The 24,494-nt window shown below is 44.0% G+C and overlaps 4 protein-coding genes across 4 annotated transcripts; 2 read left to right on the forward strand and 2 right to left on the reverse strand.

Moving 5' to 3' along the window:
- Window positions 1–11,286: 11,286 nt before the first annotated feature.
- Window positions 11,287–11,781, forward strand: H6S33_011367 (uncharacterized protein; the record flags this gene model as incomplete). Its single annotated transcript, XM_044842721.1, has 2 exons — window positions 11,287–11,618; window positions 11,685–11,781. The coding sequence occupies 2 exons, from the start codon at window positions 11,287–11,289 to the stop codon at window positions 11,779–11,781; spliced, it is 429 nt and encodes a 142-aa protein (XP_044696135.1).
- Window positions 11,782–13,232: 1,451 nt separating this feature from the next.
- H6S33_011368 (uncharacterized protein) lies at window positions 13,233–15,875 on the forward strand (the record flags this gene model as incomplete). The annotated part of the gene is made up of 7 exons (XM_044842722.1): window positions 13,233–13,302; window positions 13,354–13,392; window positions 13,452–13,723; window positions 13,779–14,463; window positions 14,705–14,968; window positions 15,020–15,243; window positions 15,300–15,875. 7 exons carry the CDS (start codon window positions 13,233–13,235, stop codon window positions 15,873–15,875), a joined length of 2,130 nt encoding a protein of 709 aa, XP_044696136.1.
- A 1,702-nt stretch (window positions 15,876–17,577) lies between these two features.
- On the reverse strand, window positions 17,578–18,850 carry H6S33_011369 (uncharacterized protein; the record flags this gene model as incomplete). Its single annotated transcript, XM_044842723.1, has 2 exons — window positions 17,578–17,706; window positions 17,765–18,850. The coding sequence occupies 2 exons, from the start codon at window positions 18,848–18,850 to the stop codon at window positions 17,578–17,580; spliced, it is 1,215 nt and encodes a 404-aa protein (XP_044696137.1).
- Window positions 18,851–21,128: 2,278 nt separating this feature from the next.
- On the reverse strand, window positions 21,129–23,552 carry H6S33_011370 (uncharacterized protein; the record flags this gene model as incomplete). The annotated part of the gene is made up of 4 exons (XM_044842724.1): window positions 21,129–21,355; window positions 21,416–21,634; window positions 21,691–22,968; window positions 23,048–23,552. The coding sequence occupies 4 exons, from the start codon at window positions 23,550–23,552 to the stop codon at window positions 21,129–21,131; spliced, it is 2,229 nt and encodes a 742-aa protein (XP_044696138.1).
- Window positions 23,553–24,494: the final 942 nt, after the last annotated feature.

The raw sequence follows: 24,494 nt of genomic DNA on the forward strand, positions 1-24,494 counted from the left end.
CCTCGGCTAAGCCAACTAGTGTAGAGGCACATTTTTTGTTGACTCATTATCAGAGTCATTTTCATTTCCCTACCCCACCTGCAAGACAGCTCCTCTCATCGTATACCTTCTGGGCGGGTTCCTACCTGCTCGGACTTGGGGACAATTTCTAACCAAATGTTCGACATCTCCGCAATAGAAACATTGGCCCTCAGCTAAGCAGGTGTTTCTTTCTGCAGGTTTGGGGTGATGACGGCCTCCTGAAAGATCCATAGGTACTACTCCAACCGGCATGAAAGAAGTGAGAGCGACGGCTGATAGGTTCACTGATACAGGAACCGATGCTTGTGGACTTAAGGCTGGAGCAGGAACAAGTGGTGGTATTCATTGGGTAGAAACCATTATCGTGGTCTGTTCACCACTACTTCCCAGTCGTGCCTTCACCGATCGTAGCTAATTGTTCAACCATTGTAGGAGATTAGTGCGGGTATCTATTGTTGCACGAGTATCGTAGCATATCATTGCTTCCAACAGTTCCGTACTAATTCCTTCCATCATACTTTATATCTTTAAGGGCTCATTCAATCCGGACTCAGAGGTGTAGTGTTGGAACTCGTCAAAGTAGTCGGCGAAATTACAGTTTCTCTGGCAGAGTTCCTATAAAAGCCCTCTTAGCTGTACCTGTCCTACCAGAATCACCAAGGAAGTATCAAGGATCTTGTAGCACTGGTTCAGGGATTCCAAATTAATGCCTTGATCATTAGTATACGCGAGAAACTGGTTGGCTGCTACACCTTCCAGAGGAGAGAAAGTATAGAAGAGTTGGGACCGAAGAGTGGGGAACCAATCTGCATTTTCAAGAAGTTTAATCTTCATCTGTTGCTTGAATAATTGAAGTCTGTCATGATCCCTATCCTCGTAAAAGACTTCAGAGTCTTGAAGCTTATCAGTCCGATGAGCTTGGGGGGGAACTGGTGCCGCTTGGACAACATCAGCAATAGGAATAGGGTCAGGAGTGACAATTTGGGCTGCTGTTAGTTGTTGTAACGGCAGCTAGTCGGATTGGCTATGTGAGTTGTCTGGGTACAAGGGAGAAGGATTATGTAGTGTGGTTGGGTTTAGTAAAATGAGTTTCTATTATGTTCTTTCTGTTTCTGTTATGCGAGGGTATGAGTCAGCATTGGGATGGGGTATGGATATATAAGGGGGGCGTTGTCTCGTGATTTCTTGTTTCTCTTTCCTTCTCTTTTCTCTTTACGCAACCTCTGTACTTCACAGTTACGAATACTATTTGGTTCGCGCTATGTCATAGGGTTTACCCGGTATACTAGACCAGGTACAATCATCCATAGTCCATAGTCTACAGTCCCCGTTCTTGCCTTAGGTGTACCCTTCGGCCCCATAGTCCATAGTCCACGAACCTCCTACGTCTACGTCTTCGCCTCGGTTGTATTCCTTGGCTTCATAGTTCCTACGCCCATAGTCCCCGTTACACTTAGGTTGCGTCCTCTACAGCCAACCAATACAACACTGCCTCGCTTATCTCTGTTCGCGACCATGTCCGACACCACTCAAGATACATTGTTACAGCGTCTTTCAGAATTTCTGATCACCTATGGTCCCCTCCCAGCCGATATAGACTTCGGCGAAGAACTTACCGAGGCTCATGGTATTATTGCTGAGTGTTTGGAGGCTCTCACCAAGCCTCTCGACACCTCCACGCCATCAGAACCCGTCATCGATACGGCCCAGGAAGAGGTTATTATCAGCCTCACCACAGAACTAGAAGCAGCCAACGAAAAGGCTGCCGATTTTTGGCAAACCTTGTGCGATAACCAGGAAGATTCTACCGAGATCATCCGAGGTCGCGACGAGGTTATCGTTGCTTTGAAAATTGAGCTAGAGGAGTCTAAGGCCGAAGAGGAGGAGCTTCGGTATCGCCTGGCACTACATCAGGAAAGTCTCGCCATCGCTGACGAGAACCTCGCTGATGCTGAAGATGAGGTTCTTTATATCACCTCTGTTGCAAAGGCCTGGGAGGCCCAAGCCAATGCCACCATTGCTGACCTTCGTTCTCGTATCTCCGTTTCCACCGCTACAGTTAAATCTCGCCATGTCTCCAAGCCTCGTTACCTAGCTCCTCGCACCAAAGATCCCCGTTCCATTAGCAATTGGCGAGAAAGGTCACTTGAAAATGGGTCCCCAAAGCCGGCGTTAAAAGGTCAGCCCCTTTGGTAAAAAATGGCAAACCAAAGGGGCCAGCCCCGCCACCTGTTTCTGTTCTCCCTGCTGCTGCTGTGTCTGAGGATAAGATGTCCGAAGACTCTCTTGTTGTTATCTGTTCGGTCTCTCAGAATTCCGACTCTTTTATTCCTACCTACGCTCTCATTGATACTGGAGCATCAGGATATGCTTTTATCGATGAATCTTTTGTACGCCACAATAATCTTACAATGACCCGCCTTAAAGTACCTCGTCAGGTAGATGTTATGGATGGGAGGCCTATTGAATCAGGAAAGATTACCCATATTGTCAATGTGTTGCTGGATATCCATGGTCATCGGGAGACTGCATCATGTTTTGTAACGAAGCTGGGACACTATCCAATTGTGATGGGAATACCTTGGATGCGACGTCACGATGTTACGATTCGGCCGAAGGAAAATTTACTTGTTTTTGACTCTCGAAGCTGTTGTCAACACTGTTCACTCAGTGGAACGACAGTCACTGTCCATGGAATATCGATCCCTCTACCAGAACATCATACTGTTGTCGCTTCAGCAGTTGAGAAATCCACCATCGACGTCAAGCAACTAGTACCAAAGGAGTTCCACCATCGTCTCCATATGTTCCAAGAATATGATGCTTCAGTCCTTCCACCACATCGGCTGTCACATGATATTGAGATCGTATTGGAGGAAGGTAAACGACCACCGTATGGACCGATATATGGATTCTCCCAGGTTGAATTGAAAGCACTACGAGAATACCTTGACGAAAATCTACCTAAGGGATTCATTCGAGCCAGTGAGTCGCCAGCGGGAGCACCCATACTATTCGTAAAGAAAAGTGATGGGACCCTTCGGCTTTGTGTGGATTATAGAGGCCTTAATGCAATTACGATTAAGAATCGCTATCCGTTACCATTGTTAAAAGAAACCCTGGCCAAGCTATCAAAAGCGCAATATTATACCAAGCTGGATCTACGTTGGGGATATAACCAAATCAGGGTCGCCGAGGGAGACGAATGGAAGACGGCGTTCAGGACTCGTTATGGACATTTCGAGTATACGGTAATGCCATTCGGATTAGCTAATGCCCCTGCCACGTTCCAACACTGGATCAATGATATTTTACGACCATACCTCAACCAATTTGTGACAGCATACCTAGATGACATTCTTATCTACTCGGAAACCCTGGCAGAACACAAAGAGCACATTCAAAAGGTTTTGAAGGTACTTGATGAGAATCATGTTCACCTTAAGCCTGAGAAATGTGAATTTATGGTCCAGGAAACGAAGTATCTCGGCCTTATTCTCACCCCGGATGGGAATAGAATGGATCCGAAGAAAGTTGTCGATGTTTTGGAATGGTCCACACCAAGGAATCTCCATGATGTTCAAGTATTTCTGGGATTTGCGAATTTCTATCGGCGTTTTATTTTAGGATATTCAAAAATTGTTGCTCCGCTCACGGCTTTGACCAAGAAAAATGTTAAATTCGAATGTACGGATGAGAGGGAGGAGGCATTTCAGACATTGAAAAAGATGTTCACAACGGCACCCATACTAGCGCACTTTGATCCGAATCGGAAAATCGTAATAGAAACCGATGCATCCGACTATGTTTCTGCTGCAATCCTGTCCCAACGTGATGATGAAGGAATTTTACATCCAGTTGCTTTCTTCTCAAAGAAGCATTCCCCTGCGGAATGCAACTATGAAATCTATGACAAAGAACTTCTGGCAATTGTACGATGTTTTGAGGAATGGAGACATCATTTGGAAGGGGCACAATTTCCAATCGAAGTCCTCAGCGATCATAGGAACCTCGAATATTTCATGTCAACAAAGCTATTAAACCGTCGACAAGCCCGTTGGTCGGAATTTCTTTCACGTTTCGATTTCGTCATTCAATTTAGACCAGGGAAACAAGGGGCAAAGCCGGATGCATTGACTAGGAGGTCGGGTGACCTACCTAAGGAGGGGGATGAACGGTTGACGCATCAAAGCCAGGTGGTTTTGAAGCGAAAAAATTTGGATTCAAAGCTAAGTTTGTTCGCGGGTTCTTTTTCAAATGAATCCGCTGAAGGAATGTCCACTGTAGAAGAGTTGTTTTTAAATGCTTACCAAGTTGACAGTTTTCCGAACAAAGTACTTGCGATGCTTCGGAACGGCGTCCGTCACTCGAATAAGATCTCGCTTGCCGAATGCACGGAAGATAACAACGGTCGGCTACTTTACCGTGGCGCACTCTATGTACCCGACGACAATGACCTTCGGCTAAGACTTCTAAAAGAGTATCATGACAAACCATCGGCAGGTCATCCAGGCAGAGCGAAGACTTTGGAACTCCTGAATCGAGAATATTACTGGCCACAAATGCGAAAGTATATCGATCAGTATGTTCGGAATTGCAATGTGTGTGCCCGTAGCAAGGCACTACGCAATGCACCCTATGGAGTACTCCGCCCGATGCCAATACCCGATGGACCATGGACGGATGTGTCAATGGATTTTGTTACCGACCTTCCGGAGAGCGATGGATACAATGCAATCTTGGTCGTGGTGGATAGGTTAACTAAGATGCGACACCTAATACCAACAACAAAGGAGGCGGACTCAAGGGAAGTAGCGAGACTGTATATTGACAATGTTTGGAAATTACATGGGTTACCCGATACTATGGTATCCGATCGAGGGACACAATTCGTTGCGGAATTCTGGAGGTCTCTTTGCGACCGTCTGGAAATATCACCAAAGTTTTCTACCGCGTTCCACCCTCAGACGGATGGGCAGACGGAAAGGATTAATGCCGTGATGGAACAGTACCTTCGGAGTTATGTTTCCTATCAACAAGATAACTGGACTCGATGGTTACCAATGGCTGAATTTGCGACCAACAATCACGTTTCAGAAATAACAAAGATATCTCCTTTCTTTGCCAATTCAGGACGAAATCCAAGAATGACGTTCGGTCCTTTGGAACATGGTAGGACGACAGCAGAGGATCAGGCTAATGGTATCGCACGGGAGATGAAGAAGGTATTAGGTTTTCTACGAGATGAGTTGTACCGAGCACAAAGGATTCAAGAAGAGTCGGCCAATACGAGTCGGACTCCTGCCCCTCACTATCGTGTGGGGGATAAAGTTTTCTTATCAACACGCCATGTCCTCACTAAACGCCCTTCGAAGAAACTCGATTGGAAACGCATTGGACTATATATCGTGAAGCGGATCGTTAATCCTTATGCCTATGAGTTGGAACTCCCTCGTTCCATGAAAGTTCATCCCGTATTCCATGTCTCTTTATTGTCGTCTGCAGCAAACGATCCTTTACCAGGACAACAACAGTTACCACCACCGCCGGTCGAAGTTGAAGGACAGGAGGAGTGGGAAGTCGAGAATATTTTGGATTCTAGGGATCGTCGAGGAAGATTTGAATACTTGGTTAAGTATGCCGGTTATGACGAAGCTTCATGGCAGCCATTGTCGGATGTCGAACATTCGCCCGATATTGTCAAACGATTTCACGAACGATACCCACGGAAGCCTAAGCCTACCAGGAGATAGGCCGTAGAGGGGGGAGTGGTCTGTAACGGCAGCTAGTCGGATTGGCTATGTGAGTTGTCTGGGTACAAGGGAGAAGGATTATGTAGTGTGGTTGGGTTTAGTAAAATGAGTTTCTATTATGTTCTTTCTGTTTCTGTTATGCGAGGGTATGAGTCAGCATTGGGATGGGGTATGGATATATAAGGGGGGCGTTGTCTCGTGATTTCTTGTTTCTCTTTCCTCTCTTTTCTCTTTACGCAACCTCTGTACTTCACAGTTACGAATACTATTTGGTTCGCGCTACGTCATAGGGTTTACCCGGTATACTAGACCAGGTACAACCATCCATAGTCCATAGTCTACAGTCCCCGTTCTTGCCTTAGGTGTACCCTTCGGCCCCATAGTCCATAGTCCACGAACCTCCTACGTCTATGTCTTCGCCTCGGTTGTATTCCTTGGCTTCATAGTTCCTACGCCCATAGTCCCCGTTACAGTTGTGTTTGAAGAGATGTTCACTCCTGTTGGAATCCCTTCCCAGCAGCTCCGACTTCATTTTCTATTGCCGTCAAGTATTCTGAATACTGAGCAAGAGCTCGTTGAGATTACTGTAAGAAGGCATAGGTTTCAGCAGAAGCATTGGTAGGTTCGAAGAATGGGTATTGTTTGAAGTGGGCTTGTATATGCTCAGATAAAGTAACGTAATCAATTAAGCCAGACAATGTATACTATGGTTCGATTGGTTTGTATTGGTTGGTGTTGGCGATGCAACCTTAGTTTTAAATAGATCTTTGGACGTGGACGAAGGTATTGACTACGGTTGCCAAGGAATACAACCGAGGCAGAAGATGTTTGCTTAATCGATACACTGTGCAACTACTCAAGTAGGCTATCTAGATCTCAAGTGGCCCAACTCTGTTTAATGTAGGATGAAGATAGTATTGTACGAGTAACGGAGATCTCTTCTCAGAGAAATAGAATAAGATAGAATAGAGACGGCCGTGCAAGATAGACAATCAGGTTGCAGATTATTCAAAGATACTATCGCTATAACTCAATAATCTTTAAGGGCTCTGCTACCGATAAGAACTTGATATTTCTTTCTGATGAAGACTGGAGAGAACAGGACTGAAGGGCGAGAATGAACCTGAGTACTTATACTCCGAAGGCCTCTATTCTCTGCTCCTAACTCCTTACTAAGTTCCGGCGGGGCCTTTCCTTGGTGCCGGAAACAATACCACCGCTACCCCGCTTTTCTCTAAACGTTAGTAGGTGTTTCCGATACCTAAGGCAACCACCCTTAGTCAAAGCCTTTGCAACACCTGCAGCCTTGGTTGCCACACAACTGGGGCCTGTATGAATGAGCTGCCGCTCAGATGTAAGCTTAATCATTACTGTAGAGCTTTTGCTTATTGTAGACTTCCCTAGCATAGTCCCTGCCTCTTCAGCGGACATACAATGCTCAAAGGATACAGAAGATCACCGGGCAATCAGAGCTTCACTCTGGCCAGTCTTCTAGTCACTGGCGAGGCACAGATTCGTCAGTCCTTGCTCCCATGAATAGATCCCCTTCCTAGCGCCCGGAATTTAGTTACTCTAACAGCTGCTAGCTAACCACGCTGCCAGTACTTGCATATGACCATGCAACTGGCTTCTAACAATAACTCTCAGCATGTAACCGGGCCCTGTGTGTACTCATACACCAGACAGTTGAAATGGCTCCGTTACAGTACGCTAACAATATAGAGAGAATATAGAAGGTTGTATAAAGAGAAAAGAGAGAAACAGAACATCAACGAAAGACAGAACCCCTTTATATATTCAATAACCTCAATCTGAGTATGACTCATACACATATACAATGGAAATCCATAGAATCCAAAGAAAATCCATATTACTAATCCTAACCTCGCTGCCAAGTACTTTCTCTTTATGCCCTAACACAATATCCGACTATGATGCTAAGACGCCGTTACAAATGCAGTGATACTGATATAGAAGTACGTTACCATAACTCTTACTAGAATTATTATGCGGAATAATCGTTGCTCCCTTTTAACATAAAAATTCTACAGATAACTGTAAATATACATTTAAAAAATACGATTAGGTTACCCTATTAACATCTCTCCAGCCACTGCTACTACTGCTCATGCTGACTGGAAATGGATATCTATACAGGTAGCACTGTAGTAATAACTCGGGTACATGAATATTATATTCCCGTTTCCATCCCCGACCCAATATGGGCGGGTTCGCTTGATAAAGTTGGTACTTAAACCTTGAGTTGGTAGTGAAACAATACGATCTCCCGCCTGACCCGACCTTAATTAAAACTCTACACATATTAAAATTACACAATTCTCCACCCGACTCGATGCGAATTAAAACTGTCAAAATGTCTTGGAGTGAAAGGACAAGATTTGCGTCTTTAGGAATCCCGATGATGTCTTTTGATAATCAAATGAGCTAGGCTTATTACATACCAATTCGGTATCAGTCTACTGATAAGAAATAGTCTAGAGTTATTTAAAGTATCTATAGCATATAGTATGACCCAGTGTCCAAAGACGAGACATAATTTTTTGTTGATATAATATTTTTCATATGGTGTGATAACGAGAGATACTATCCTCAATTTAGGACAGTTGGGATTAATTTTGGGATGAAAAAATAATATTTTGATTGCAAAGAATGTGATTTATACAATGTCTGTACCCAGCTACAGCATATAATCTTAAATTTATCTTTTTGAGAAACGTCTTTTGTGGATTAGAGGTTTTTTTCATTTTCTTCTTGCCTCCCAATATATATTCAGTAGCATGAATTCATTCCTTGAATTAAACTGAAATCAGCATATTTTTTGGTTCTCTAATCAGTTTCTATTCTTATTAATTATCATTAGTTCATCGAAAACAACTGCATCAACATAGAATGGCACTTCAAATACTTATATATTATAGACTTTTGCTCCAGTTTTAATAATCTCTATTATAATGACACTACAATAACATAACCCAATTGGGTCCTGGAGCAAGAAAATATTTCAAAAAAAACTTTGATTTGGGGTATATATATATACATGTATTTAAGTAATTGTAAATAATTACAGATTTGACTATGTTGGTAATTGTTATTTATTATTCCTGGCAATCTTCTTTCAATCTTGCCCTCTACAATCCACCCTTAAGTTGCTACGGTGTACGCTCCCTCGTTATACGATCAGAATTCACTGCTACCATATATGCTAGTACACTTTTCTCAAACCATGACCCTGCTGCAATGAAATGATCTTTTTTTGTAATGTCCTGCTATTGTAAGAACTGTGCTCGACATCATTTATAAATACTGCGAACGAACCTGATCCTATTTGTCACATCGGGTAGTGAGCACTTTAAAACCCAAAGATTTGGCTAAAGTCTTACAGACTCTTACGACTTCTCCTGGGCCGATGACATCGAGTTGAATTGGCATGGGCTACAAAGGCGTTCCCAAATCTTAATTTGTTCTCAACCAACACAGGCCATCTACAACGATTTCGGACTGGTTACATAGCTGGGAAACACTTTGAATTTACAGAAAAACCAGGAGTATTCACTAACTTGATTGGGCCGATTAGACAATTTCCCCAGTACTGGCCAGTATTCACGTACAGACCAGTGTTTTACGTATCAATCAGAATAGGTCTCATCTTTCTTCGTCTAGGTCTAATATGAATACGCTTATCCCCACAACACAACATACTTTCTAGCTTGTTGTTTGCCGACAAGCCTTGGAGAGTTTAAAGATAATAACGTATTAGACCTACATGTAATTCTAGTCTCGTGCCCAGACTTTGTGTGTCTGTACGAGGTGCGACAATGAAACAGTATGGGGACGAGACTAACCTAGGCCCAATCTGACCTCGTACCCAGTAATGTATTTCGTGGTTCTCGTGCTGCATATTCTTTAACCTTGGGAACGAACCCGGGCCCAATCCAGACTTTGAGAGATGTAACTGCACAGAATATTATTATCAGAGTTAGCCATTCTACAGAAGAAAAGACTCCAGTAACGCCAGCCAATACCTAAGTATCAGTATAGCATTCTCATCAAGTCCTGCTTCTTATATATCTTAACACAAGATTTATACTCTCAATCTCTCAATTAAAATGGACACCGCCCAACTAACACGAATGTAGCCAGCCCGAACCACCAGGAGACTTAAACGTATCTTGTACTTCGTACAAATCATCATCTAGAAATAGAGCTTGTTGTTTTCTACTTAAGTATAATATGATTGATCTTCATTTCAAATTTGTAGCTAACGGCTCAATACTTAATCTCAGGCCTACAAGATATGCCAACTTTAAAGGGATTCAGAACACCACGCGTGATAACTTACCACTCTTAGTAGCGTCCCTCTAATTGTATGGCCGACAGGCAGAGGATACACGGTACAGATCTAAACTATTCACTAGTCTCCACAGAAGATCTCCGCGGTCTTTGGCTATGAACGCTGACTCTTTGAAAACAACCGTGACACATACTTAAGCCTTAAGGCCTTATAAGGACTCGATATTATATCCTTTACGCTATAGGCTTTCTGGTCGTCCGAGACCCCATTCAGCCAATCCTCATATCCCTTAGGCGGTCAGTTGAAATCGAAATCGTGACCGAACCAGATATGGCTGGGTGTGCTCAGTTGAACGCAATTGCTGTTTATTCTCTCCCTGTCTCTAGTGGAACAGGTGGAGCTTCCTAGCGTGTGAGAAGAAACTCGAGGACAGAATAAACAGGAACTGCGTTTATCAGAGCATAGCTACCATATTTATTTGGACTAACCGCCTAAGAGATACATTCCACTTCTAGCTACTGCTTAGAGTCCAGAGTCTCCTTCAACGAAGGTTCATGAGTCACTGACGGGAAGGATATCTAGCCCGTTCTTATTTCTATGGATTATTAACGGATTATAAATTATCATTATTACTAATCTCTGCTATATGTTACCTTTAGCGCAAATGATAGAATTCCTAGATTAGTACATGTACTCATATCGGAGCTACAGAGTCCTTACGTCAAAGCATATCGGTACTGCGAGCACTACGCGTATCTTCCTGACGTTTGTAAAAGGAACCACTATTGCATACATTACAAATACGCCCAAGTCCACAATTTAGTATGATATGGCATAGCGCTTCCTTTTACAAAGGTCAGGAAAATACTGGATGTTTTGCATACGAGTTCCAAACTTGCATACAGATTATCCACTCACCCATGTGCAAAAGGGCAACCTTACCAGATCTAGAAACCCATGCAGGCCACCGGTGAGAATAACACAGTAGCATAGCCGCGCACCCCCAACTGCATCCTCAACGGCAGATCTATTTGCCGGGCCATGGTCCCAAGAAACTTACGTCATGACTCGCCAGCTACCTAGTAGATTTGATAGTACATAAAGGTTGAAGATTCCGTTCGCTGGACTCCTCAACTTAAAGAGGCATCCATATCAACAATCAAGTTCTACCACGCCGAACACACCCACCCAACGAATACAATGCCCGCCAACGCAGTCCCACCAGCCAAATGTCTCTGCGGCGGTATCAAACTTACTTTCAAGGAAGATGCTGAGCCCGAGGTTAACTACTGCTACTGCAAGCACTGCTCAGCTGGCGCCGGCGGACCTTATCAGCTCAATTTCGCCTTCGATGAAGCTGCGGTCACTGTTGAAGACCCCCAAAACTTGATGAGGGTTTACATTATTACCGGCTGCGAGAGTGGAAAGCCAAAGCCAAAGTACTTTTGTGGAAAGTGCGGGTGCACGATGTTTACAAAGCCGGAAGCTCTGCCGGGGAAGATGTTTGTCAAGGGTAGTCTAGTGGAAGGAGGGTAAGTTGTTCTATCCAACATCGATTATTCAAATGTAAGCTTCAAGGACTGACCAAAATTGTAAAGATGTCAGAATTTTAAGCCAACTGCGGAGTTATTCATCAAGTACCGACCTTCATTCGTGGTCCCAGTGGAGGGGGCAGCCCAATTGGAGTCTCAGTAGAAATGTATCTTTAAAGGGTTGCCGCAGAATTCATAATCTCTTGGCAAGTAAATATTTGATTCACAAGATGTATGAACCAATCTCAGTCAGGTGGATAGATGGCCGAGTGGTTATGGCGCTAGCTTCAGGTGCTAGTGGGGCAACCCGCGTGAGTTCGATCCTCACTCTATTCATTCACTTTTGCTGGTTATTATGATCGTTGGTGGTTCTTGAAGTCCTTAGTTTTAATTATCATCCCCATGGTTGTTGAGGCGCAGATGTGGATGACATGAGCATTTATTTTTTACTTAGTATGTAACTTGCCGGTTGTGCCTGAGAGTAGTAGCATACCATCACATGCCAGAAAGGTGAAATTACCTGAATAATATATGCCGCTAGTAAACCGGTATTAGATGTACCTTGACGCAATTAGAGGTAGAGAATTGAAGTAAGTATCGATATAGAGCTACTCGCACAGCCGAGTTTCGACTTACTCACGTGACGCTATTTAACAGGTTTTTGCGTTGCTCATAGGTCATGTGATCAAGTCGAAACTCGGCCGCGCGAGTACTGTAGTACGGATCATCTAAATAATATAGCAATACATACTTACACAAATACCACCGAGAATTCTTGCATATACGTCATCATTGTTCTTTGGTTGTTTTTTCTGTTAACAGGATTCACCCAGGCCTGGGATTCATTATAATTGGGTAGATTTGGTCGATACCAATATATCCATTGTCGCTAATGTCGAATAGCATTCAACCCCACGCCACAAATTTCAGGCACCCAAATCCTTTATCCGCATGAAACTTCGATATTCTCCTATCAATTGACACGTAAATCTTCATTTAAGAGGGGTCCATGATGACCAGAGCCTGATAGCGGTCCTCAAGTGCAAAAGTGATATTATCGGGAGAAGCCCAATTAATGCGTCACGCGTAAAGTTCTGCAGTCTGTTGAGAGAGTGTTTTAGTCCCCATATTTCGATAGAAGCCACATGCGCCACAACATCTGATGTGGGGGAAATATGGCCGAACTAATCGCGAATAACGGAGTGCATAGATGAACTGGAAGACTCTAGTAAACAAACGGCGAGTTCTTTCGAAAGCTGTCTATTCTCAACTTCAACAATTTGGTATTGTTGGATGCCTGAAGAGTCATGTATGTATGGAGGCGCAAATCAGGCACAACGTCGCAGGGATTTTTCCTGGCCTCAATAAAAGGATGACAAGTCCTCGCAAATAACTATTCCTTCCCATCTAACCAGACTGCACGGTAAACAAAGAGGTCTTTTACGACTCCTTCCCCTCCTTTTCCTCTTCCTGAGCTCGAGGTCGGTTTTGGATTATAATCCCCTGCCAGGACTATGATAAGTAAGGCTCGACTTTACATTATTCCCAGATAACGACTACGATACTCTCATTAGAACTAGTCACGAATCCGAGCGAAACAAGATATAAAAAGAAATGAGTGCCGATAATATCACCGTGGGCTCTATCGAGAAAACCTGTTACTTCTGGAATAAGACAGGCCAATGTAAGCATGGAACGAAATGTAATTTTCTCCATCGAGAAACACCAATCATAGCAGACCCTCCGAAATCATGGATCGATTATGGCGATAAAGGTAAGTCAAGTGCGTTTGAATTTTATGTTAAGGCTCCTGTATTAATTCATGTTATTTAGGTCCCCCACCGAAGGTCCCGAAGGTAAAAAGCAACATCAGGGATAACTCTGAAGATGGGAATAGTAGAGAAAGGGTCTTTGAGCCTAAACATAAAGCTACGGAAGATGAGCTCGAGTGGGAGGATCATATACCAGCGAATAACTGGGACCAGCAATCCTCAGGTGTCAAGAATACGTGGGACGAAACCACGCCCACGAGGGCTGATGACTCTTGGGGAGCCCAAGCTAGTACTAGAGTGAATGTAACCGAATGGTACCCACCAAAAGCTAACGTAAGTTCATGATATCTGTAGACTTGAGGTTCGCGCACTAAATCATGTTCACCAGGGTGCCCATTCTGTGACGGCATCTACATCTGCATCCAACAAACAGGCGACGCCTGTTCAACAAGCCGATTATACTGAGAGTCCTGCAGTCATTGGAGACTTATGGGAAGCTTTACTACCACCTGATTTTACGGAGTACAGAGACTTAAGACAAAAGTATGCCATGTCGGATCCAGAATTCGATGTTAATGCCTTGGTTCTGCTCTTAGCTGCAGAACCTTTTCAACTTTCAGACGTTGAGCAGTATCTAGGTGGATATTCAGATCAAGATATTGATCTAGATAAGGCTTCCAGATTCGAAAAGCTCCCACCTATATTTTTTGCTGTAGCCACAAACGAACCTAAAGCGTTGAAACTTCTCATAACTCGAGGCATATCTGTAGACGCGACTGCTGGTCCAGACAACATACCATTGTTAGCTTTTGCTATCATGCATGGATCAAGAGCTGACACCACTGAGATGGTGCGGATTCTACTAGCCAGTGGAGCTGACCCTACACACATATCCGACGAGTTTATTTCTTTCGATCATTATTCATCAAGCCACCATAGATTCTCCAGGTCATCTAACAGCGAGACACCATCATGGCTGTCAGAGAAGTATAGATTTAAGCTTGCCAGCACCATCAATATCTCGCAGAGATACTGGTTACTGAAAGCGAGAGCTTTACGTCCACGGACGGATCGTGAGCATTTAATCGCTAGAATGGAAAGATGTCCAAATCTGTTTCAGATGCCATTTTGTCTGGTGGGTCAGAGTTTTGCCACGAGTTTTTTGATGCGGAGAGTATTAAGCCACCTATTACTCTCCAAATCGAATGCAAAGCCTCTGGTTGTAGCTTTTGTCGGTGAGCACACGATGTGATTATTTTGCCCAACCGTTAAAATATAGGTGATCTAACTCTACATTCAAATCTTTAAATCTAGGCCCAAGTGGACATGGAAAGACTGAGCTAGCTAAGAGCATGCGCACATGTTTATCAGCAGCATTTTTGGCCATTAACTGTGCCGAAATGACTAGCACTACTGATCTTTTTGGCTCAGCAGCACCATCCCCAGGTTACGAACAAGGCTCTGCCTTAAACAACTTTTTATGTCGCAACCACGGGCAAAGATGTATTGTGTTTCTAGATGAATTCGAGAAAATGGGACCTGCCGTGCATGAGTCACTTTTAACCCCATTTGACGAAGGTTTGGATATTTCTAGACTTGGTCAGTGAGTTACCCAGCTGATGAGGTTAGGCATATATCGTGATCGTCGGGCCGTTAGAAACGATACGAAGATAGATTGTTCGAAAGTGATATGGATCCTTGCCACCAGTAAGGTGGATAATATTATTGAGCCATACTACAGGGCCAATGTCGAGGTCTTCCAGAATCCCGATACTCAGGATCAACAGTTCCTCGCGAATATCATGAATGGAATTGAAAGCAAGTTCTTAAGGAAGTTCAGCATCCAACTCGGGGTACGTTCTCTAGACTAGATCATCAGGGGAGGTTTCTAACTGTGTACATGATAAAGACAACGTTCGCCGGACGCATCTCCATGGTCCTACCATTCCTTCCGTTCTCGCCCGCCGAGCAAGCTGTAATTGCGCACAAGTATCTGCTTGAACTTAAACGTACACTTGCAGCCGATATTAGCAAAGAAACAATCATGGGGCATATTAAACTCGAGGTTGAAGGGGAGTCAGCAGTTTGCCGGCATATAGCCGAAAATGGTTACGAAATCGAATACGGGGCACGATCTATTGAGCGTGAGATGCATAAGTCAGTGCGCGATGCTATTACACAGGAATGGTTAGGGTCTACAGACTGGATCCCCTACCAAAGAAAGAATGGTCCATATGAAAGATACCTGTTGTCCCTTGACCCCTCAAAAGAACACGTCGTTGTACACAAGATCCTTGAAAAGAAGGGCAAGACGAGGGCGAGGCAGAACAGAACTTTGGCAAGGCCGGCAGCTGGCCAGGGTGGTTCACAATTCGAGAGCTCAGTCGGAGCAAGATCAGGAACGCCAAGTAGTGTTGGTGGTATGAGATCATTAAGAGTAGGAAGACTTATAGATATCGAGATGGTGAATGGATGGGAGGAATAAGTATAGTTTTGTTTCGGATATGGATGGGTCATGAAGACGCTGTTTCTTTTGGTTTAATTTATCAGTAGGTTTATAAATCAATTGTCCCATATGAATATTGACGGGTTAGAACGACGTTCTTAGATGCTTTACGGGTATGTGCAGATTCATCAGTATACGTATCAGCATGGTGGTTGCATAGGATTAAACGACGTCACTTGACCCATAAAACGTTTAAGCTCCCCCACTAAGCTAATCATAAGATCTGATCTGCTGTCTTCGAATTTTGATTTTATTGAGCCCCGCTAGCTTGAACCCATCCCTTCGTCTGTTTTCAGTACTCGTGGTTTTGTATGACAGAATATCTATTGGGGAAGTAATCTGCACGCCTAGTTAACACACTGAATATTTATCGTATGTCCGCTATCCATTTAGGACCAATATTCTAAGCCTACGAAAGCTAGGGCCCGTCGATCGCCCTTTAGCAAAGAGTCCGGTAGGGCGTGAAAAACCACCCACCAGACGAAGGGATAGTCATGGAATTTGGACACGTAGACTGTTCTAAGTATGTACATGTATATATTTAGAGGGACTGAGAACCAATCCAACCTTCGAACCGCAATCTCATATATACCACTCCACCTCTGTTGGTGTATATCAAATCTTCGGCGTCATCTTTGTAAATCTTGCATAAAGTTTCGATTTTGAAAACCAAATAATTACGAGGGGAACGGTTTATAAAATATAATCTACTATAACTGCCTATCATAGAAACGTACGCATATACATGTATGTATGTATAAACCAACTGAGTAAAGTACATGCATTTCAACTAACTGCGCGTGTTGAGCAGAAACACTTCTTGCCAAAGCTAGCTGTTGTAGGCAGAACTTAAAGCGACTTAGTGGGTTTTGTGTTCACACAGGCGTCCAACCATAAATAGTGCCTTGTAAGAGAGTTTCTCCCAGTCCAAGTATCTATCCTTCGCCCATACCCATATAATTTATCAACCCCCTGGAGAAAGAATAAATGCTATACCGAGTGAGATCCTGTGCGCCAAGCCACTTTATAACGCATCAGAATAACAATTACGAGGCAATTAATGAGATTATACGTACAGTTGCTGAGCTTGATTGTAGTCTCTAGTCCACCAGTTAAAAACTACGTGACAATTTACATGTGACAGTGCTATATTAACTTGCAAAATCTTATAAGCAAATACTAACCCACAGCTAAGACTCATGTTTCTCAAAGGGGTTTCAGACGATTTTACCACCAGTAATTTTGTGTTTTTAGACCGTGGACCCCCCGCTCTATCAACGCTTTCTAAAGGCGCGCTGGTGCGGCCTCACTTTTTTTCCTCGGGTAGATAAATCTCCTTCCATTGATTACCAAGTCGGCTTATACTTTTAGAGACCTGCCTTGGTTAGGTCTGAGATTTTCAGCTAACGGAAATCTCAAATTATTAGTGTGTCCCTTCCTTAGCCCGCTTTACTAGATTGGAAATCTATTCTAAAAAAGCAACGAAATCATGTCTAAGATAGAAGCGGAGATCAGTTTGATCTTAAGCAGCGATACCATAAATCATGTTTTGCGAGGGAATGAAAAACGCATACAAAAGATATCTAGAAAGAAAAAACTCCGTACCAAATGCCGAAAAAAGAAATGTGAGAAAGACGCATATATCTCCCGCTGTCGATTGATAGAATCTAAGCGGATGCATCTAGGAGTTAAACGCAACCGCTGAATTCTCATCCTTGTCCTCCTTCTTTATCTCGGGCTCAGGTTCAGACGGTCTAGCAAAGGTCGCAGCGACAATCATAGGGAATGCAATGGTGGCCTCAGCGTACACCTATGAAGACAGCCGAGTCAGCTAGTATAAATATCATAATGGTGCTTAATTTACTTACTTTAACTGCCTCTCCATCCATCTTAATCTTTCCCCAACTGACCGCCTCATCTGGCCTTGCCCCAGCGTCGGAGCCATCAAACTCACTTGCTGTATTTATAAATACAGCATACTCCGCTCCATTTCTCATCAGGCAAGCATTGGCAATATGATGTTTCACAATGCCTCCTCCCAAGATCATCGCGCCGACCTTCTCGGCACGAACAGAAAGCGAGTTAATCTTTCTGATATCGCCGACAATATCACATTTCAACTGTTTTGGAGAGCTTTTGTATGTGTGGAAATACAGCATATCTCCAAGACTCCCATCAGTTAGGGCAGGACAGAAAACCGGAATATCATTCTTCCAAGCCCAGTAATAGACACTTCTTTCATCGTTAATTTCCTTTCCTAAGCGTGCTATCATCTTTGACGGAGTCCAGATACATTCAGGATCCGTCTCCTGCTCTTCAAGCATGGAGTCGAGGACAGGGACGACCCAATCTTCGAAGAGACAGTAGTTGTTGTTCGGAACGATAAGATTACCAATGCGATTCAGGCCCTTCTTACGCAGGGTAGCACCATCAAGATTGAAGGCACCCATATATGTAGAGGCGAGGCATTTAATGAAATCCTCCTCAACCCCTCCTGCTGTGGTCACAATGGCCGAAACATGTTTGTGTTCAACCAAGTACCGGAGCGTCTCACGAAGACCAGAGGAGATCAAGTTGCTGGTGTATCCCAAGAAAATAGTAGCTCCTTTTCCAGTCTCTGGGGAACGGTAGGTACGCATCGTGTCAACAACCTTACACGCTCGTGCAAGATTTGAGCCCTGAAAACCGATAGTTTCCATGCCTGTGATTAGGTCCGAGATCGTTACATGGCGGCCCTTGAAGTTGTTGAAGTCAATGCCTTTGACTTCACGAGTAGTCCATGACTCAGGGATTGGATCGGACGGTTTGAGGACTGCATCAGCGGCACCAGATGGGCGATCTTCCGTGTTAGGCTCCTCAGATGCAGCAGGGGGTTGGGGGGAATCGGGAGGTGGCGGAAAAGTGATAAAAGATGTTTCTTCAGGTTGAAGTGCAGTTGTGAGAGGGGTAGCCATATTCTTTGCTTTATTACGTAGGAGCGGATGGATTGCTGGTTTGAATTCTTGGGGATATCTAGGGTTGCAGTTGTTTAGGGATGGGTGCGGCTCAGAAAAAAAATTGGAAGTTTGCCCCACTATTCTCACCCCGCCAATCCTTATCGATAGTTAAGCGACGGCAACTTCCGCTGTCATGTTCGCTACAGGTCTGGGCAACTCCAACTTCACTCGCTCTCCCGGGCTAGACATCAATCCCAATCGTGAGATAACCTATAACTACATATATTAATTACACCTCTTTTAATGCTGTTTCAATAGATGACTGAACCAATAGGTTGTAATCTTTAGCCACCTTGTGACCTTGGGGTATTTTATGTCGTATCAGTTGAATCTCAAGACCAGACGTTTAGCTATTCAGACAAGCATAAATACACTTCACAACTTAAGTCATACACATTTCTGCGGTAAATAAGCATGCGGCATAAATGACGCGAGCCCCAAGGATCGTGTTGCTCTATCGGACGGAAGTCCCGAATATTTTCGGTGTGTCAAGGGCTCGGCATACATGCACATTATTGCATTCTCCCGGGACGAGTAAGAACCGAAGGATACCACGTTCGCGGGACCGGAATCCGGCACTGGTCATCAATCAAAATACGTGGAATATACGTCTGTTCTACATATGTGCTCTAGAATAAGTCGAGGGTATGTCCTCGAGCACTATTCGTCCTATCTCTTGTCACGACTGCTCGGCCCTATTTTATTGGATCCTGTCTTTCAAGATTTCCAATATTATCTATGCGGATGCATATCGTGCATATCGTGCATATCGGATTAAATTGTTATTGGCTCAGCCTTTATCAAGCATTACTCGGCTTGTTCTCAGCAACAATCATAGGCAGTTGACGCAATATTGGATTCAATTATTTGTCTTCCTTAGCGATAAGTTGATAATACAGCCTCACAACTGTTCCTCTCCCTGTTAATCTTTGGATATCTCTTCATAAGTTTCGTTTCAAAACGAGCTCTCCGTAGGCAAGAACAAGACCACTCGGGCGATTTTCCACCATCTCTGCATATATTCCCACCAACAGCAAGCATCCTACAATTATCTGCTAGAGAGCACAACTGATGTTACATAGAACCCTAGATGGTTGAATTAATGAGCAGAAACGGGCATTTCTCAAGAATTAAGCGTTTTTTTCATTTCGCACAAGTTGCCTGTAGCCCTTCCAATCACAACCAATTATTCCCAGAGAATCACTGAAAGAGCCCCAGCCAGTAATACTACATGTAGTTCGAAATCAAACTTTCTCATGTGACTTTGTGATATACTCGCAGCATTTCTATCTTTTGTGCGTATCATGAGTGCATACTGTACGCGGGATTTATTTCTCGTTTTTGAGTTCACTGCTTTTGATTTTCTCCTTCGAGGGTAGATCAAGTAGATTGGATGTTGGGGTAGTTTACAATAGCTTTTTGGAAGCCCCCCCCCAAAAGAAAAAGTGGGGATATGTACGTATAAAGCCATGTGGGATTTTAAACTCAACGGAGTCTGTTCGTCGTGTCTTTAGGTCTTGTGACAAGAATTACCAATTCCATAACCACACATTGTGGGCACAATTAAATGTATAGTTTTCCGATTGTGCGGGTTGTCTCCGGGCGCCACTATTTTGTGGATCAAGAAGCCATCACGATTAGACTTTTTTTTATGCTCTACTTCTATTTGCAAATATTAATCATCGGCAATCACTCGATTAACCCTCAGCCGCACACAACCCAGAGCCAGTCTATCTACAAGTACTTCAAGCTGTGACTGTGCTTTCGGTTTAGGTCATAACAACACTACATTTTATGCATGCATCTCATCAGATCCCTTATTCGCTTAAGTTCCCATCGCGCTGGTTTTCTGCCGTCTTTTTTTTTTTTGCTTTTTTTTATCTAGGTTTCAACAACGCTACATGTTGGCTCATGGCGATCGTACACTTCATTGAAAACGTCGGGTGCGGATATAGATGTGACATAGCAAAGTTTATTAATTCTTATCTTACAAATGAGATTCATTATTGTCATTATTCGTCCATGCATGAAACAATCATTAACGCCGTACACGCCCCAAAAGTCACATCCTGCCACCATTCCCAGCCCCAGCCCCAGTACCACATATGATGGTACCCCATTTATACAGAATGCTCCAGTACAAATGTACAGTCTAGATCCAGATCTAGAGAGGCATCAAAAAATAAAAGAAATAAAAAAAAAAGAGAAAGAAAGAGAAGTCGCCAATAACTTTCCCTTACCAAGCCATGTTGAAACCCTCAAGTTTCCTAACACAAAACTCGATCAATGCACCTCCATTTTCGGCCATCCAGTTGCCACCCCAAGTCTTGAGAGGCCAGTCCACACGTAGATATTGGTCATCGACATACACATCTTCTACGTCTTCATCCTCCCAAAAGCTTTTGCGCGTTGTCAAATGATCCTCATCGCTAATGGGATCTCTGTACGCATGTCTTGAGATATCTAAAAAAATTCGGTTAATCGCTTATTCAATTTGGCAAATGGGCGATTGGATGATCATACTTGCGGGGTTGAATGGCAGGAACTGTCTTTTTTTGGCGGCCAGTCTCTTCGCCGTCCAATGAGGGGTGAGATCTTCGGATTTGCCAAACTTCTTCCTTCTGGGAGAGAGAATCGGTTCAAGCTTGCGGGGTGCTTTAGACATGGTGATGTTAAAACGAGATATACTCGGGCTCCGAGGTGTTCTCGGGGTTTTGGGTGCTGATAAAATCATTTTTGAGACTAAAATCGTTGTAAGCAGAGTGATAGCGGCACTGGTTATTAAGTGATAAACTTACTCTCAAATTCATCCAACCTTGTTGGCGCAAGTACTAGACGCCTTACTGTCTTCTTGACATCAATGGTGGGGACTTGAGGAGGAGAGTCTTCGACGACTACATCAGTGGTCTCGATGTCTTTGGACTCTTCTGCTTTGTTTGTCTGAGAATGAACCTCTTGTTTGGCCTCATTTTGTAGTTGTTCTGCGCTGATATCTTCGATGATTTGCTCAGCCATGTCTTCGTCTTCGCTCATTGTCACATCCTCTTCGACGTGGCTGTCGACGATAACCGAGTCTTTGATTGATTGTATCTGTTCTTCGACAGCTGGAACGTAATCCTCGTCTGTGCTCATATCGGTGTCTTCCAAGATGTGACGTAGAACCTCTTCTGTGTCCTCCTCCATCTTGTCTGTCTCGACGATCTCCACCTTTTTCTCCTCCTCCTCTACCTCAACCTTTACTTCTTCCTTTACTTCTTCCTTTGTTTCTTCTTTTACCTCTTCCTTGACCACTTTCTTCTTTGGCTTCTTCTCATCTTCGTTCTCGGATGCCTCAGAATCTGCCTCCTCGACCTTGGCCTTGCGTCGTGATAGTTTTTTCTTTTCTTTTTTCTCTTCCTTCTCGGTTTCCTTCTCGCTCTCTACCTCATCCTCTTCTTTAATTGTGGACTTGGATGGCCTTCGATTTGCGAGATCGCCTCCCTCTTTCTCTTCTTCCTCCTCTTCTTCGACAGTTGTTGGGAGAATCGAAGGCTTTACCGACCTTCTACGTGTTGACCTTCTCGGTGGTTCATCATCCTCATCGTCTGCTTCTTCTTCCTCCTTCTTGACAGTTGACTTGGTTGATGTTACCAATTCCTCAATACTCAGCCTCTTGGGTGCTTTCTCCTTGACAGGGGTCTCCTTAGGTGAGAGCTGTTCGTCGACTTCTTTTTGTTCCGGATCTTTTTCGGCGTCTGAGAGTTCCACATCGATGCCCGAATCCCTATCTTCTTCCCTTTCCTTTACCTCTTCGTTTTCTTCTTTGGGTGCTTTCTTTTCTTCTACTTCCTCTTTCTTGACCTCATCCACCACCATGTCCTTGACCTCATCCACCACCATATCCTTGACCTCATCCTCTTCCTTCGAGCTAGAAGTAGCCTGCTCCGCCGAGACCGAGCCGGAATCAGTGACACCCTCGCTTGAAGCGGCAGTGGTGGTGGCATCCGTACTAATGATAGCGTCCTCAATATCCATATCGTCCCCCTCCGTAGTTGTAGCGGTAGCCTCCATGGCCTCGGTCATATCGACGATCACGCCTGATTCCGGACGAATGTCAGTACCTATATCTACGAGTGATATCTCATGATCTTCACGTCCAGGAGGAGAATTCTGTACCAGTGAAAGCGAAACCGTCAAATGGACTGATATTCTCTACAACAGTATCAAGGTCAAGGTCCTCATCAGAATCCATACAAATGCCTGAATCTACACGTTGTAGCTGGCGTTTGAACTGCTCCCGTCTCCTTAGCCTCACAACCTCGAGGGACTTCTTGGACGGCGACGAGGTGGATAAGCTCCGCTTACGTTGCTTCTTGGTTTGGAGCCTTTTGTAACCGGGCAGGAAGAGGGCATCTCGGTTGTCTAGTAGGCGTACTTTACAATTGCTCGGTGTATATATGTCCTCATCCTCGGCGAGGGTCCGTTTGGCTCCCTGTACTGCAACAGGATCGAGGATAAACCGGGGAGGTTTGGTCCAATCCCATATAGAACGTCGAGCTCCGGTGGGGACAATGAGGCGGGGAGAGAAAACTCCTGAGAGCCGAACCCGCTTGTTGGAAGTGGAATGGGTACTTGAGGTCTTCCGTTTCAAGCATGCCGGTGGGCAGCTGGGGGGGAACATTGTGGACAGTACAAAACAGGAGAGATGCAGAGAGATCTAGAAAGAAAGATGGGACAATAAAAGGGCTATATTCTTTTCTTGGGTACGATACAAAGGGCAGTAATGATAATAGATGGAAAGATATTATAACGATAATGATAGATAATGATAATATAGCAGAAAGAAGCTGCAGGAATGTTTCGAGAAGAGATATAGATCAGAAGTGTGCTGCTTGTAATTGAACTGCGCAATGGAAATGATTTTGGGAGGGGCAAGAAGGGGAGGGGGAGGTATTTGAATTATCCGGCGACACAATTTCCAACTGGATGGGCCATGGATTCCGTGGAGGTGTAGGTAGTTAATGCAGTACTGTCTTGAATTTTGTCTTTTTTTTCCTTTTTCTTATTCCCTTATTAATTCTTATCCCTACCCCGGGAGTGCACGTCGGTGAAAAGAGAACAAAACGGATGGAGTGGAATCGAGAGATTACCGAACCAGCGGGTCACAGGATGTGGGATTTAAAAAATGTTTCGATTGAAACGGGAAATAGATCTCTCTTATCTCGTATGTTTATGAAACTTGCCGGTAGTGGTAGTTGTAATAATCCTTTCAGACAGAAAATATTAACTATCAGTTGAGACAGTTAACTAGGTATCTAGTAATTGGAATTGGTTCTCTGACCTAACAGTAACAATTGCACTTTTCTTCTGATCGTAATCGCAATTGAATTGAGCAGATGGCCTACATAGCAGGTACATGGCAGGTAGCTCAATCAATATCAAGGCAATTGACTCGCAATCAGGCGTGTAGGCATGTAGGCAGGCAGAGGTAGGCAGGCAGCTGGATAAGCAGAAGGGGAGAGGCAGGCAGGCAGGCAGGTACTCTACTCTGCTGCTGCTGCTGCTGCTGCTGCTCTTCTCGAGGACTCTATTCCCCACCTTCGCTATCATATCAGATTGCATA

Source organism: Morchella sextelata (assembly GCF_020137385.1).
Source record: "Morchella sextelata strain SCLS chromosome Unknown scls_6, whole genome shotgun sequence".
NCBI classification, from domain to species: domain Eukaryota; kingdom Fungi; phylum Ascomycota; class Pezizomycetes; order Pezizales; family Morchellaceae; genus Morchella; species Morchella sextelata.